The sequence below is a fragment of the Rhinopithecus roxellana genome, chromosome 12 (genome assembly GCF_007565055.1).
Source record: "Rhinopithecus roxellana isolate Shanxi Qingling chromosome 12, ASM756505v1, whole genome shotgun sequence".
In the NCBI taxonomy this organism is placed as follows: Eukaryota; Metazoa; Chordata; class Mammalia; order Primates; family Cercopithecidae; genus Rhinopithecus; species Rhinopithecus roxellana.
The window spans coordinates 67,972,504-67,990,336 of NC_044560.1; the positions used below are offsets into that span (position 1 = coordinate 67,972,504).

A 17,833-nucleotide genomic window follows, 5' to 3' on the forward strand; every position below is an offset into this window, starting at 1 on the left:
GGGTAAAGTTCTGTAATTTAATACTGCTTCCTGAGATTAAAAAAAAATAAACAATCCTTAGATGGAAGGGTAGAGCTAGAGGGAACACAATAAACTGCTCAGGAACACAACACTCTTATTTTTAAATGTATGTTTTAATGTGACATTAATAAATTATAATCCTATATGTATTTTTTTATGTATAATCATCTCTATCTTTTTTGTAGAATTGAATCCTATATCTAATTTTTTCTATCTGTAATCACCTTTACCTTCATGGAGCTGTAATCAATATTAAAATCCTAAAACCATCTTAAAATATTAAACCCTAAAACAGTATGGCACAGTAGCTAAAAGCATAAACTCTGACATACCTGATTGTCTAGGTTTTTCTGAATGGTCACCTACTAAGTAGGTGGCTACCCAGGTGACCTTAGGCATTTTCTAACACTGTGTCTCAATTTTCTTAACATAAAAAATAGGAATAATAATAGTACCAACTTTGTAGGATTATTGTGAAGATTAATTTAGATGTATAGTCCTTTGAATACTACCTGGTATTGTGTAGATAGTCAGTAAATGTTAGCTACAATAATTACGATTTTTAATATTTAGAAATATATTGTCTAATGTTTTAATCATTTTATTTAAATAGCTCTAATAATTAAGTAATTTTAGATTTATAATTTTTTGAGTTTTATGTTAACAGCAATATAAGGTATCTTTTTCTTTCATCTAATTGATATCCAAGGGTTAGAAAAAAAATAAGGATTTAGAGTAGTTTGGTCCACAAGAGAGTGCAAACATGCTACCTTTTCTTCAGACTGTTTCCTTAATAAAATTGATATTTTGAAAAGTTAAAATATTATTTAAGATGCTTTATATTTTCTGGCTTCAAAGCCTATTGTTTTAATTTAAATATTGTCTATAACAGACTATTCAGTAGAATAATATGACCAAGATCTTTAGGACTCTCAGAAACTTGGCTTTGGCCTAGGGTTGGGAGTAGAGGGAAATCCAAAAGTCTATGGAATGTGAACTGAATACCTGAGGGATTTGCTATATTCTAAAACTGAGGAGACAAATGTTCAGTAGGCTTATACCCTACTTAGATCAACAGTGTCGAGACTCATGCCATGGCATGCAGTCTGTCAATTACAAAGAGCAAAGCAAAAGTTCAAACCTACTGAAGGCCCTGGCTTTCCTCTCATCCCTGGTGGTCCTGGCAAACCAACTGCACCCTAAAAGAAGAGAATAACAGAGAGAAGAGAAAGTTATTATAGCACAAAAGGCAGATATACTACTATTTACAAACTGCTAACAAATTTCATAAAGTATGCTAAAATATTGAGAAAAAAGTTTCAAACAAGAACTTAAAACCACATTGATACCACATTCTAACACAAGACATGGATAAAATAATAAGCAGTTCTTTCTTTTGAATTTACACTTTTTCATATTTACATAAAATTAATGGTATGAACATTACCTTGTCTCCAGGATACCCTGGTTCTCCTAGCTCTCCTGCAGTGCCTTGTTCACCCTGGAAAGCACAATTTCATGCAAAGATACTTATGTATCACAAACATGGCAATATTATAAGAAAGCAAATATTCATTATAAAAGAATAATTTCTCTATTTTTCTTACTTCTGAGGAAAACTAATATAATTGATACTACACATTAGACTCCATAAAAACAAAATATTTCATAAATTGTGACTGAAAAGTAAAAGACAAATGCGATTTAAAAAATTATTTTTATAATATTAATATTTAAATCACCTTATCACCTTTGATTCCAGGTAGTCCTTTATTCCCTGAAAGACCCTACGAAAAAAGGGACATTTTGTGATATCATAGAGAGATTAAAGGGAAATATCCATTATACAAATAGAACCATACCACTGGGCCAGGAATTCCAGCAGGTCCAATTGGTCCTACAGGGCCAACACTGCCCTGAAAAACAGTAAGAAAGAAATGCACCATTAATCATTCATTAGGATTAGAAAGAAAATGTGGCAGAATTAATAAATTAATGAACCCAAAACAGTCATCTCACTAAGCTCCTACACGTGCCTTGTTCTTCAACAACTTATTTTCCTCTCTACATTTATAAATCATACCAATATTTCAAACTTTAGTGAAGTCCATCATTTTTTGGAAACCTTTTCATATTTGTCTAGTCCACAGAGATTCTTTCCTCCTTTGAGCTCCTATGATACTGTTCACGACATTCATCTTGCAATATTTCTCCAACTAGATGAGACCTTTAAAAAAATGTCAGTGCCATGCTCCCAAGAAATAGTCAACAGATACTTCATTTGATTGTCTTAGAGTTTTATTTCACCCACTTATTCAGCCAATATTTATTGAGTAGTTACTATGTGCCAGACATCCTAATGATATGATTTTATAATTTCCAATTTGCAGAACGAGAAAATTTATCATAATTTCAGGGATAAACTCAGAGGCAAACAAAAGGCTGTATCCTTCTGGGCTTATCTCATTTATTCATCATTTAACATTTACTAAGCATAATATGTACAAGACACTGTTGAAGAAAAAAAGAGAAAAAAGACATAATCTCTAACATCAATTTAATGCTCTAATTCCTCAGAAACATTACCACTATTATCTCCCGCAAGCAAGAGACTTAGAAAAAACTCTTTCAATATGTCATCTTAGAAAACAAAGGGCAATAGCAACATAAGGGTATGAAAGAAAAATTTGCAAAACAAAATGGCACTTCTTGGTGGTTTGAGATCAGTTATAATTTCTGTGCCATTGAGGTCTCATTTTTCCTCTTTCACTCACTACTTTTCTTTGCCTGGTTTCCTTACTACCCTTTATAATGGAAATCCAAGTTAGTTCAAACTTCTCTTTTTAGTTTTGAAATATTAAGGAACTCTTGAAGTTGCATTTGTGAAATGCCAAAAATGTTACCCCTTGTAGTTAGAATTCCAGTTTCTTAGGACAGCATCCTAGGCCCTCTCTATCAGACCTCCATCAATCTTTCCGGTCTCCTTTCCTTCCATTGTCCTCATTTCCATTCCCCTTTACTTCTCCCTCCCCGAAATCCTCCATTCTAGCTGCAGTGGACATGCTCTCTCTTATCAAATGCTCAGAACCTTTGACAAGACAGTTACCAGTACTAGAATGCCACTCTACTTCACTACTTAGTACACAGCACTGTACTTTTTTTTTCTGCCTTCCTAGTCTGTGCATTTTGTGACAGCAGAAAAACATGTCTCATTTGCTTTTTTAATATCCCAGACCCAACATAATAACTGGCAGATAATGGTTCTGAAATAAAGTGTAGAATGAATACTGAAGGGATTAATTTGAAATAGTGATTTCTAGAGCTCAATATCCCAACATAACAGCATTTCCAATTGTCTACATTTATATAATACAAATTTCAGAATGGAGAATATGACATCATATGGATGAGTCTTAAGTCTGTGAAATATAACTATGATAAATTATTTCTAACATATTTAATCCTGAAATATATAACACTGTTACAGGCAAAGGGTAATACTTTCCAACTTAACAGATATGCAATATTAATACACCATGCTGGTAATTTCAAATTATGTCAATAGGAAAACTTATGCTTATGATTACAGTGGGTAGTTTATTCAAAGTTCATAGCTTTAAAACTTATGATAGGTTAGAAAAATACAAAAATATCTATGTTTGGAAATTGTGCAAAAGTAATACAAGAAAGTATGGAAAGGACTATCTTAACAAACACACAAAAAAATCTTTCTTTGTGTCCTGTTATTTTCTTCATAGATAAAATAATATTCTTAACTTTTTTCAGTAAGTATATTACTGGCATCTTCAGATGAATGTACTTTGTATGTATAATATTCTATTTTACTTTTCAGTGACTCTATAAGAAAAATCACCTAATGATAAGTATTGGGAGATATGAAAAATACATTATAATGAACTTAGAAAAATAAAGAACTATAAAGTAAAATTGAATACTATGGAATCAAAATTTCCAAGAAACAGCATGTCACAGATTGAGTGGAAATTCTAGTCCTGAGAAACTATAGCCTTCTGAAAGTAACTCAGTTCTCAGTTCTACAAAGGTAACCTGAAAGTCCTTCAGCATTCCCTACCTACCAACTCATCTTCCATAAGAATGTGGAACAGACAGAAGAAATACTTTCGTGCATGGGAGCTTTGCTGAGGGTGTTTGGGATATGGTATCAGAGACAGAGGCGCCTCCCACACAGCTCCTCTGAGGACTTCTGAATTAAAGTCAAAGAAATAGAGAGACCCAAAGGATAAGTTATTTATATTAAAAAGAGCAGTCACTGGCCAATTAATAAGAGTTCATATGAGTATACTGCAGAAAGGACTGTGAGTTCCACATGGTTCTTTTTAATCACACCCATCATACTCATACATGATACACATTGTCACTAGTCTAAGAAAGCATATAACAATGATGACCAACTGCATGGAAAAAATAATTTAGTTAAAGCAATAGCATCTCTTATCAGAAACTATACCTGCTGGAAGGGAACACCTGAGAGATAAAGCAGAGGCTGCTGCTCTGGGCAAGCAGACAAGTTGTTTACTATGCAATATAAAGGTTCTTCATAATCCTTCCCAATTACTTTCAAAACCTCAACTCCTTCCATTCTGCTCCCAACCCCCTGCTTCCTATGCTACAATCCCACTACTCCTCTTTCCATTCCCAAACATTCATTTTCCCCCATCTTCTGTGTATTTGAACACAGCATTTTTGTATCTAAAGAACCCTCTTCCCCCTTTCACCCCACCCCATTCATATACAATCTTCAAGATATAGCCCCCAAAATACCTCCTTTGTGAAGCCTACTCTGACTTTCCAAGATAACACAAATTGCTCCTTTCTCAGTGGTTTTACATTTAATCCATTATAGCAGCAATCACAGTATATGACACTACTTATTTTTCCTTCTATGCCATTAGATTGTAATATTGCCAAAAATAGGAATCTTAACTTGTTCATATTATTAGGCCTAGCAGTTAGTTCAGCCATTTGGTAGGTGCTCATGTTGTTTTAATTTAAAAAGTAATGAATGTAAAATGGAAGTAACAATAACTGCTTTATTTACTTTACAACTCATTGAGGAGCAAATAAGATACGTATACAAAACTACTTTGAAAAGTAGAAAGGACCATCTATATCAATTTAGAATAGATGAGGACTACAAAGATGACTCTTACTATCTGATGGTTAATTCTCAGATGGTTTTTGGGCTGGGCCCAGGGCCTTGCTGCTTTCTGCAGTCTCAGGACTTGGTGCACTGCATCCCAGCTGTGGCTAAAAGGGTTCAACACAGAGCTCAGGCCGGTGCTTCAGAGGGTGCAAGCCCTGAGCCTTGGCTACTTACACGTGGTGTTGAGCCTGCAGGTGCACAGAAGTCAATAATTGAGGTTTGGGAACCTCTGCCTACATTTCACAGGATGTAAGGAAATGCCTGGATGTCTAGGCAGAAGTTTGCTGCAGGGGTGACGCCCTCATGGAGAATCTCTGCTAAGACAGTGTAGAAGGGAAATGTGGGCACTTTTCCCTTCACAGAGTCCCCACTGGGGCACTTTTTAGTGGAGCTGTGAAAAGAGGGCCACCATCTTCCAGACCCCAGAATGGTAGATCCACCAACAGCTTGTACCATTCACCTGGAAAAGCCGCAGGCACTCAATGCCAGCCCATGAAGGCAGCTGGGAGGGGGTCTGTACCCTTTAAAGCCACAGGGTGGTGCTGTCCAAGGCTGTGGGAACCCACTTCTTACATAGTGTGACCTAGATGTGAGCCATGGAGTCAAATTGATATCATTTTGGAATTTTAAGTTTTAATGACTGCCCTACTTGATTTTGGACTTTCATGGAGCCTATAGCCCCTTTGTTTTGGCCAATATCTCCTAATTGGAATGGGAGTATTTACCCAGTGCCTGTACCCTCATTGTATCTAGGAGGTAACTAATTGCTTTCAATTTTACAGGTTCATAGATGGAGGGACTAGCCTTGTTTCAGGTGAGACTTTGGACTTGGACTTTTGGGTTAATGCTGGAATGAGCTAGGACTTTGGGGGACTGTTGGAAAGGCATGATTGTGTTTTGAAATGTATCCTCACATGAGATTTGGGAGGAGCTAGTGGCAGAATGATAAGGTTTGGCTATGTCCCCACCCAAAAAATCTCATCTTGAATTGTAATTCCCATAACCCCCACAGGCCAAGGACGGGACCAGGTGGACATAATCGGGTCATGGAGATGGTTGCCCCATGCTGTTCTCATGATAGTAAGTGAGGCTCATGAGATCTGATTGCTTTATAAGCATCCGGCATTTCCCCTGTTTGCATTCACTCTGCCACCCTCTACAGAAGGCACCTGCTTTTCCTTTGCCTTCCACCATGATTGTAAGTTTCCTGAGGCCTCCCCAGCAATGTGGAACTGTGAGTCAATTAAACCTCTTTCCTTTATAAATTACCCAGTCTCAGTTATTTCTTGATAGCAGTGTGAGAATGGACTAATACAGTTATCATTAGCGTTTCCTTTTCTGTAGAATCTCCTCCCGTGAACTGAAAGGTGAACGGAGAAAGAGAAAATACAGAAGATCCAGTTATGTTTCCTGAGTACTTTTATGTGCCAGGCAGTGTGCTAAGTGTTGGAGCAGAAAAGTAGAGATAGTGTTTCAGGTAGACAAACATGTGCAAAACCTTGTAGCAAAGATGCTGCCACATGGCATCTGAGAATTAACAGCTTTGCTAGTACACAAATCGCATGTAATGAACATGTGGATAAGAACCAAACCAGACTAGATATCTTGGGCCATATTTTAAAAATTTGGTTTTAATTTTGAGAGTAATAACAGAAGCTTTTTAGCTAATCAACTCCATGCTAATAGATTAAATAAAAACTGCATGAAGAGCATCTTTGGAACCTAACTCCTTTTGCTTACCTCCTTTCTCTACCCATTGACTAATACCTACAGGTTTAACCCTATTCTAAGTTCTCAGAAAAAAAAAAAAAAAAGTCAATAGTGTTCCACCATCACATAGAGTTTCTCAGGAAGGACTAAAGAAATCTTATAAGGTAGATAATATACACTTAAGGGAGTATAAGTTTTAAGGAGGTGGTACAGCCCAACAAAATTCTGGACTCTGGATTTGGATCACCTGGCTTCAAATCTGGGCTCAAACACTTATCAGCTAAGTAGTCATGGGTTGGTCTGAGAATGCAATGACTTAACAATTGTGGCCAGTCCACTGAAAATCGTAAATAAATGTGAGGCGCCCTCAGTAATTTTATTATTACTACTACTACAAATCTTACCATTATGTTAGAGAAAAGTTTAAATGTTTCAGACTCATACAGGTTCTTTGACTCTAAATCCCATACTCATGTTATCCCAACATGGCAAGTTAAAGCTTATGCTGACTTAAATTTTACTACAGTTTCAATAACTGAGCTCCTGACTTGTTTATTTTTATTTATTTGATTTTTTTTAGAGAGATGGGGTCTTGCTTCATCACCTAGGCTGGAGTGCAGCAGCATGATCATAGCTCACTGCTGCCTCTAACTCCTGGGCTCAAGAGATACTCTCACCTCAGCCTCCTAAGTAGCTGAGACTACAGGTGTGCTCTACCTCACTTGGCTAATTAAAACACTTTTTTCAGCTTTAGTTTTTAAACTATTTTTTTATTTAAATAAGGAGAATTCTTCCCTATGGAAAGAGCTAGCACAATCACATAATTGAAAGGAGAAACAGTAGGTACTGAACTGGAGGAAAAGGGCAAAGGCTGAGTGTGCCAACACCAGCCTGGAGAATCCACAATTCCACTTCCTACCCAAGGTAAGTTTCCCAAAGTAATATATAAACAAGCTGCACATTATACCTTTAGCCATTGTCTGCCCTTTCAAATATCTGGTCTATATGAAAAGACAAAGAGGAAAGGCCAAAACAAACACAACAGGAAACAGAAACAAAATGCAACCCTCTCAAAAACAAAAGGAAAAAAACCCAAATCTTTTTTACTACACAAGGCATGAGGTCAAAAGCTTAGAGTACAGTGTCTCCTTTAAGCCATGGAAGAAAAGCATCCACATAGAGCCTTAGCAAGAATTTCCACTCTGAGGCTTTGTAACATGCTGAAGACAGGGCCCTAGGGGTGCTGCTGCCATCTTGGAGGCCACCAACTGAGGTGGAGAATCAGTGAACAGCAGATCTCATGCACTTGGAAGATCACCAGCCAAATATGCACTGGTGGCCTGGTGGAGCACGGCTGGGTGACTGTCTACCCCCAACACTGAACCACTCCTATCCTGCATGACCTACTTCTTAGGTCTGTCTCAGATTTCACAAAAGAGCTGGAAGTCCGCATTTCTCATTCATCACAATACAGGACAAAGCACACACACTCTAGTATCTTTGGTCATCAAAGGCCATTTCCAACAAACTCTCAAAGGTTTGCTTTGCAAGAAGTGAAAAGGGACAAATGAAAATTTGAAGGGCATCTTGTAGCCACCTGGCAGAAGGAAACCAAATGGCAGGGAGGGGGCTTCACCAGAACTGCCATGCTGCCACAGCGGGCCAGGCTAATTTCCTTCCTTCCTTCCTTCCTTCCTTCCTTCCTTCCTTCCTTCCTTCCTTCCTTTTTCTTTTCTTTTCTTTTTTTTTTTGTTGTTGTTGTTGTTGTTGTTGTTGTTGTTGTAGAGTTGGGATCGCATCATCTTGTCCAGGCTGGTCTCAAACTCCTAAGCTCAAGTAACCCTCCTGCCTTGGCCTCCTAAAGTGCTGGGATCATAGGCATGAGCCACCATGCCTGGCCATGACTTCTTTGACCAAGCTATCACCTTGTGCTTTGGGACAGCTAAAGCTTAGGGAAAGAAGACTGAAAGAAAGGCTATCAGTATATTGAACAGACACTTGCACTCCCATGTTTATTGCAGCAGTATTCACAATAGCCAATATACAGAATCAACTTAAGTGTCCATAAATAGATGAATGAATAAAGAAAATGTGGTACATACAAACAATAGAATACTATTCAGCTATAAAAAAAGAATGAGATTCTGTCATCTGCAACAACATGAACGGAACTGGAGGACATTATGTTAAGTGAAATAAGCCAGGTACAGAAAGGTAACTAACACATGTTCTCACAAATATGTGGGAGCTAAATATATCAGAAGGATAGGGGTGGAGGATATAAAAGGGATGATAAATAGATACAAAAATACAGTTAGAAAGAATAAGATCTAGTATTCCATAGCACAATAGAGTGGCTATTTTTAACAATAGTTGATCACAGATTTCAAAATAAAATAAAAGAGTGAAATTAGAATGTTCCTAACACAAAGAAATAATAAGTGCTTGAGGTGATACAAGCACCAATTATTCAAATTTTGATCATTACACATTTTTTCTTGTAACAAATATCACATATACCCCATAAATATGTACAACTATTATGTATTGAAAATAACTGACAATTTTTTAAAAAGGAAAGAAGGGGTCTTCTATGTCTTATGCTTTTGAGGAAACTTTTGTCTTAGGTATCCTTTAGTATACAGGTACAAACACATACATACAGGTCTATAAAAATATATCATTATTTTTTCTTATCATAAAATACAATTAATTTTTTGACTTACACTACTGGTCTAATTATTCATATCTGGTTGAAAAATACATTTAATCAAGGTTGATAACCAATAAAGACAGTAAAACTTCTCATTTTCCTAAGTTTCAAAAACACATCTAACATATATAAATTGCACAATAAAATATATTTCTAAGAATGATGATACTTAGTGATACTCACTCTAAGCCCAGGAAACCCCGGAGGACCAGTGCCACCTACAAGTCCCTGTTGTAAAAGAAATGTGCAATACTTATTAAATTTGATTCCCAACTACTGAGGGTATTTCTGAAGATAAACACAAAAACTTTCTAGCTAAGAATACATCAAAATGTACCTTCTATTATAGCTAACTTCTGAAACTCCCCTAATCTTACGCATCCTCCTGAGAAGGACAAACCCATGGTGGCCGTTTATGTTCTTCACAAGTGCCCTTGGCTAAATGCTTTTGGACGCCAGGACTACCACTTAATTCTAGCTTAAGTAGAGTCCTCTCTGCTTCCTACGTATTTAACCAAGGAAGTAAATCCCATCAATAATCAACACTGTACATTTAATTAGGCTATCTATTCTATGAAAAGACAGGTGGTCAGCATGTAGGATTAGAAAAACATTTTCAGATGGTTTAAAACATTATCGACTCTTCTGAAGTACATTATTTAAATTCTCTAATCTTCATTTTTCTCATTAAAACAGAAATACCAATATCTCTTCTCATTGAAAAAATCACAATAAAATTTGTCATATGTAAAGGCACTATAAAATTATAAAATTTTCAATACTGTTAAATTATTTATGTAAGTATCAGATTTTTAATGATCATTATTAATTTTTCCAGCTGATTTGTGATTGGTCTTTTGAACTCATTGTCATTACACTTTATAGTCTTTAAGATAATTCCTAATTCGCTTTATGTCACTGTCACATTGTTTACAAGGCACAAAGTACATGAATGTCCTTCTTTTTTTGCATTTCAAATTCTGTTCTGAAACAAAGGCAGAGAATATACTATAGGGGATTATAAACCAGTAAACTAAATATATCCAGTTGACTCTTGTATTTTAAAGATTTTAAAAACTCAAAATGCTTCTGAAGAAACATTATTATATTTTAAATGAAGAGCAGAAAACTTTAAATATTCTAGGAAAACTTTAATATTAATATAATTTATATAATCAATATTAATTAAATTATATAAATTAATTATACATTAATTAAGATATAATTAATATTAATTAATATAATTTATATAATTATGTAATTAATATAATTTAAAAGAAAACTTCAAATATTCTAGGAGTCTTAATAGACTTCGTGGATAGTAACTGACAAAAAATTACGTAAAATGTCTTCACACTAGGTACACAAGTGCACAAATGGCATTAAAAATAATGTTTACTTTATTATGCTTGAAATACTCTTCAGAATCATGTGCAAGAAAAAAAGGTAAACATTCCACTTAAAACACCATTCAAGTTTTTAACAATGTATTTGAAAATCAGTTCTACTCTTATCTGCTATGCCTTATAACAAATGAAACCTTGGCTGAATTCACTGAATGAACTAATATAGTTTTAATTTGGAAAACAGAAGTAAAAAAGAAGAAAAACAAACTATTTTAAACTCTTTATGTTAGTGATTTAGTTATGTGTAATTATTGGAACTATTCCCAATTTAGGCTACAGAGATTTTGTGTTTTTTTCTAACTCACTTTAAAATTATGAAAAGAATATGTAAATGGCATAGATTGGGAAATAGCTATTGGATGCTTTTTAAGGGCAAAAGCTAAAGCTGTTTCTACCTAGTGCCAAAAAATAGCCATCCATAATCATTCTTTGATGATATAATTAAACTAATTTTAGGACAGTAACTCTTTCTCAATCTGAACATTGACAGTTAAAAAATCCCAAAGTAAAATAATTTTCCATAAAACACTAAGAAGTAAGGTGGATCAATGACAGGTTTGAATCCAAAGAGCAATCACTGAGTGTACAATTTTTATATAAGTCTTGTTGGTATTTTCATGTATAAGAGCCAATATTGTGACCATATATTTTTAATATTTTACTTAAGCATTTATACCTATTTAACATCATCAAAATAATTAATTTAAAGATTGAATGTCATGATGAAATTTGAAATATTTTTGACTTATTTCCCAAGTTGAAAAATCACAGACTGGAATGTGCACAGTCGTGTGGAGATTGTTTTTCCAATAGTGTTTATTCACAAATATTATAATAAGGACTGTAAGTGCAGTGCTATAAAGTACGAATGATGTTAGAATGCAAGACTGGACCAACATAATGTACTCACAGGACTGCCATCAAGACCAGCAGGGCCTCTGTCTCCAAAGTCACCTGGAAAACCCTGTCACAGGGAAAGAGGAAGAATGCCAACATATATAAAGAATTCATTTTTGCTGTATTTTCTAATAAAGAATTTAGTAATAGAAAATATTTATTTCCTAACTCTTAAACTGTAATGCAACAAACACATTCTTTTGCATAACACACTTAATTGATTTTAAATACAATATTTCAAAAAATAAAAAACTAAATATAACATTTCTATATGTTATAAAATTATTTTATATGCCACATAACATATACAGAAAATGAAACTGAAGTTTGTTCATCATACATAAAAAATCACCAAATGAAAGGAAAAATAATGAAGATTTCTGATTGAACAATCTTCAGTTATCTCTGCTGTTCCAAACTGTTCCTATACTCACTCCACAGAGAATAAAATAGCTAGTATTATTAAGCACTTACCATGTGCTAAAGGTTTTATGCACATAATTATATATACGCACTTCATTTCATCTTCATAACAGGTCTATTTAATAGATACTAATATTCTCACATTGTTGTTGAGGAAGTTAAAGCACAGAGTGTAGGTCAGTTGCTCAAGGTTAGACCATTAAAGATGGGTGGGACAGAGATGTCAATGGAGGCAGACTGATTCTAGAGTATGCTTGTTCAACTACGCTACACTGAATACTTCAAATCATCATTCCAAGATATACATGTAAAACAAAAAATCCTTTAAGTACAATTTTATTAAGGAAAGGAATAATACACATAAATACTACAAACTTAAAATGAGGTGAAAATTAAAAGCTTCCCAAATGCCTATTGAGAATTCTACATGGTAAAACTATGAAGGACGGTAAAATAACAAACCTTCTCATTGTAGATTCTATTGTAAAATAACTCAATGCTCAGCTACTCTTACTTTATAAAACTACATTTTTCTCTAAAGATTTACCATTCCTCAACTTTAAAGCTCACTTTTTAAGAGGCTATTTTATAAAAATGTTTATAAGACTTACTATTATAAATATTTTCATAATATTCATTTACAAAAACCAAGAATAACAAAAATAAAAGTTTATCATTAGATTCTTATCATCTCTTTACTTAGGTAAGTCAGTATTAAATATTATGTTTAACAGACTGCCAAAAATTACTGGTTCCCAGAACAAAAATGAATAGGTTAAACTTAAAAGACAGTCTAACAATTGAAAAAATGTACAATGTTTCTAAAATATAGTTAACTCTTACTAGAAGCACAGTTTCCCTTATTCTGTAATCAAAGGATAATGTAAAAACCATCTGTGTAGTCAAATATATTGCAGCCATACTCCCTTCAAAGTTAGTTGAAGTTCAAGCAAGCATGTTACTTTCATTGTCTTTGGAAGTCAAATTTTGTTGTCAACAACTTGCAAGTCTGCAATATATTATCCTATTCAGTATGAGCTAACATGGATATTTGAAAGTATTTATGACACACAGGTAATGGAAAAAGTAGAGGAAATATATACTACAGTAAGTCTGAAACATAAGAGATGATTGATTTTTTTTAGATAGATCATAAGTAGGTTTTTCAGAAACCTCACTGAAATAATAAAGTATAGGGGACACACTCCATGATTCCATTACTGTGTAATGTCCACAACAGGCAAATTCACAGGGACATAAAGTAGATTAGTGGCTGTCTGTGGCTGGTGATGTGGGGGAGGAATGGAAAGTGACTCCTAATGAGTACAGGATTTCTTTTGGGGGTGATGAAAATGTTGTAAAATCAGATACTGTGATGGCTGCACAATTCTGAATATACTTAAAACTGCCAAATTATACACTTTAAAGGTGAATTTTATGCTATGTGAATTATATGTCAATAATGTTGTTCTTAAAAAACAACCTGAACAAGGAGTGGGATTGCTGAAAACATCTTTGGGAATTCACTCAGGATTGCCTAGAGAATGTGCTGTTCTCCCCAGTCCTTCCCAGTCCCTTGCATCCAGTGGGAGAAACTGCTCTCTGGCTCACCCTCCCTCAAAATTAGTAATTTCTCCCCACCTAGCAGAGGGAAGATGGGAGAGAGAAGAGGGGAAATAATTGTGATCAATTTTTCCCTCATCACAAAATACTTACTTTCTACAACCAGCATAAAAACAATGCAATACTCATTAATTTCAACTTCTTATTCTTCCGGTAGTCCACAAACATGCGTATTAGTTGTTCACCTTGACTTTGCCCCGAAATAATTTAGATGAGCTGAGTAATATCTACTTTAAATTTTAATGTATTTTTCGTTATTATTATTATTATTATTATTATCATTGTAGAGATGGGGGTCTCACTTTGTTGTCCAGGCTCTTCTCAAACTCCCAGCTTCAAGCGATACCTCCTGCCTCAGCCTCCCATAGTGTTGGGATTACAGGCGTAAGCCACCCTACCAAGCCCTTGTGTATTGTTTCTTTTCCCACTTTATTACTCGTTAAACATTTCATTTTAATTCTCTATTCTTGATAGAGATGATTTATTCTTTTAATCTGTCTTATATATTGATCATGTATTATCAATTTTTGAAATAATTTCTATGAAATCTAGACACTTCTTGTTTTATGAAATATTGCACAGTTAATACCACAAAGGCATTATTTGGCTCTTTATTAGATACATAATATTTTCTTTTAAAGAAAATCATACCAATGTTTTATACTGTTGAATTTCCTTGCTTGTTTATTGTTTATTCAGTTGTTTTTCAATGTTAATAACTGCATTTATATTTTTAATACAGGTGAGGTTCTATATTCTTTTAATCATGAGCCTAAATGTTTGCAGCCACATAGCTTCATTGCCAAAAAATGGTCTTCAAGACTGCTTGTGAAATATGGAACAGTAGTAACAAAATACATATTTTTCCTTTAATTTTATAATACAGAAGACAGTCTCTATAATTTCTTTAACCAGTTGAAAGAATGTTGAAGAATGAAATATTCTGTTATATTTGCCTGGTAGAAAATTATAATCATTAATTTAAATCAAATTGTGTTTTCCTAAAAATACTCTCACACTGACAAAGGACATAACGGCCATTTTCCAGGATTATCATGCAACAGAGATAGGAAAGCTCAAGAGTTTTTGCTTTTCTTGTTCAATTTGCCAGTTTCATGAATGTAATTTTCACCTTCTAATGAGCATGCCAGAGTCGCATCATTGCTTCTGTATTGTATATAGTTCTCTTTTTCACATTTTGATCAGTTAAAATATTTTATGTGATAAAGAATACGATGTTTCAGGAATTCAACTAATCTCTTCAACTTGTGAATAATTTTCTATTTTCTTGTTTATTTCCAATGATCAGTGTGGTGGACACTTTAAAGGATCTCCAAAGATTCCCATTTCCTGGTGTTCACACTTTTCTATGACATCCTCCCTTTGAGTGTAGCTAGCATCTATGACTTGCTTAATCTAACAAATAGTATATAGCAAAGGTGATGAGATATCATTGCCATGATTATGTTACACTATATAAGACTGTCTTAGCAGCCTGGAGCTACAGGCTTCTCTCATGAGTTTGATGAAGTAAGCAGCTGTGTTGAAGAAGTCCATGTGGCAAGAAACTGGGTGACTCTGAAAACTGTGGACAGTCTATAAGACCTGAGGGTGGCCCATAGCCGAGAGCTGGCAAAAAGCCAGAGCCCTCCATTCTACAACCTCAAGGTAATAAATTCTTCCTACAACCTGAATGAGTCTGGAAATGAACTTTTCCCCAGTCAAGCTTAAAGATGATAATGCAGCCTGACACTTTGATTGCAAACTTACGACTAGAGCAGAAGACTCAGTGAAGTAACACCTAGATTCCTGACCCATGAAAACTGCAAGATAATAAATGAATATTGTTTTCAGCTGCTAAGTTTGATGTATGTTATTAATTATGGTAAAATATCAATAGAAACAGAAAACCAGTTCAATTGGTAATTAAATCTTCTTTAGAGAATATATAAAGTCTTATTTCCAAATTTTACCATAGGTAATGCTCAACATAAGTCTACTGTTGTTTCTAGTTTTAAAAAACTCAAGTAGATCATCTCTGAAGATTTTCTACTGCTGTCTACTTCCTATTACAAATTATAATTAATAACAAAAAGTATTAAAATTTTTGTATTTACTTTTTTAAAAATTTGACTTAATCTTATTAAATATCTGTATTTCAAACTTTATCATTCTAGCATTTCATGTCCATCTGTTGCCAATGTAAAAAAATCTTATCACACTTCATGAATTTTTGTCCATACTTACGTAAAGACAAATTTAATAATAATATGCATTGTTTAATAATGGAAAATGCTTGTCAGTCTCCAATTGCAACTGTTGCAAATATCACACTAATTCTATTACCTCAGGAACAATAAATTATAACAGAAAGAAAGGATAATAGAAGCTTTAAATTACCAGAAAACAATATTTTTATCATGTAAGATTCTATTGCATTCATACTGAGAGAAAAATTATCTAATTTTTTAATAATTAATTTCTTTTTCCTTTTATTGAAATGCTTTTATTGCCTTCTCGAACCCTTACCACAATCTTGAGCAGTTTCTGTCTCCAATGTCAGCAATGACAACAAACCTTCACGGCACTCAGACATGAAGATACAGGCAAGAGATGTGGAGAATTTCTCTGAAGCCTAAACATTATTAAACTGTGGTACCCAGCCTCAGTGATGGACCTCAGTGATCTTTAATTCCTGGATTCCTGGTATTCATGCTCTTATGTAGTCCAGACTCACCCTGAATTATGTGAGCCTATGTGACCAAAAGAATATAGAAGTGACAATGTGTAATTTCTGAAGCTAGGTCATAAAGATACTACAGCTATCACCTTGCTGTAGTATCTTTACACAACTCACTCTGGGGGAAGCCAAAGCTATGTTCTGAATATACTCAGCAGCACTGTGGAGAGGTCTCCATGGGGAGGAAGTGAGGTCTCCCACCAACAATAGCACCAACTTGGCCAGCAAGTGAGCCTCCTTAAAAGCAAATCCTCCAACCCCCAGTCAAGCCTTTGGATGACAGTAGCCCTAACCAAAATCTTAACTACAACCTCATGAATCAGAACCACCCAACTATGTCACTATCAAATTCCTGAACCACAGAAACTATAAAAATAATATATATTTATTGTTGTTTTAAGCCACCAGTCTAATTCGTTTCATAGCAATAGATAGCAAATACACAGTAACAAGAGCGACTGTCTAGGATTACAGGGCATGCGATGCCAGTGCTAAGTGCTGGATCCTGAATGACAGAGGCACTCAAGTATTTTAAATGTATGATATGCAGGGCCCTCTAAAGCTCAGAGCCCACAGCAAGTTTCTCTGATTCCTGGGTCTAACAATGGTCCTGTTATCAAACATGGTAGTTATTGAACACTAAGACCAAAAGAAGTTTATTAGACTTGATAGGCCTGAATACATGTATGTGATATTAATATTTTAGATCACTCATAGATACTACATTTGGTAGTATATTTAAATATGTTTAAACAGTGGAAACTTTCTTCCTTAGCATGTCTAGTAAAAGCATTATTTTCCTAGCTCCACAAAAAATTTTTTTAAATGTATATGAAATAACTAGGAAAATAAGAAGACCAAGATAACCATAAAATGGTCACAATGACTATATTTACAGAATTTTTAAAAAACAAAAGCAATGCAAAAATCCTTCAGGAGAACATATTTTGTTAATTCTAGGGGAAAGTTTAGAAACAACATATTTAATCTGAAGTAGAAATGAATATAAATTATCATAGGAGGTTAATACTAAAGAGGCATTAATAATCATAACAGAAATCATTTGTTCCAAAACTAAGCATTGAAAATACAGGATCAGACTAACTTGTCTAGAA

At 34.4% G+C, this 17,833-nt stretch overlaps 1 protein-coding gene across 1 annotated transcript in view; it reads right to left on the reverse strand.

The window, feature by feature from the left end:
• The window catches only part of COL24A1 (collagen type XXIV alpha 1 chain), a 388,303-nt gene that overhangs the window by 261,248 nt on the left and 109,222 nt on the right, over positions 1-17,833 (reverse strand). The window contains exons 13-18 of the mRNA XM_030912579.1: positions 11,946-11,999; positions 9,813-9,857; positions 1,884-1,937; positions 1,764-1,808; positions 1,469-1,522; positions 1,167-1,220 (exon numbers count right to left, since the gene is read on the reverse strand). Of these exons, the coding sequence (XP_030768439.1) occupies positions 1,167-1,220; positions 1,469-1,522; positions 1,764-1,808; positions 1,884-1,937; positions 9,813-9,857; positions 11,946-11,999 (306 nt within the window). The remainder of the gene's footprint in view (positions 1-1,166; positions 1,221-1,468; positions 1,523-1,763; positions 1,809-1,883; positions 1,938-9,812; positions 9,858-11,945; positions 12,000-17,833) is intronic.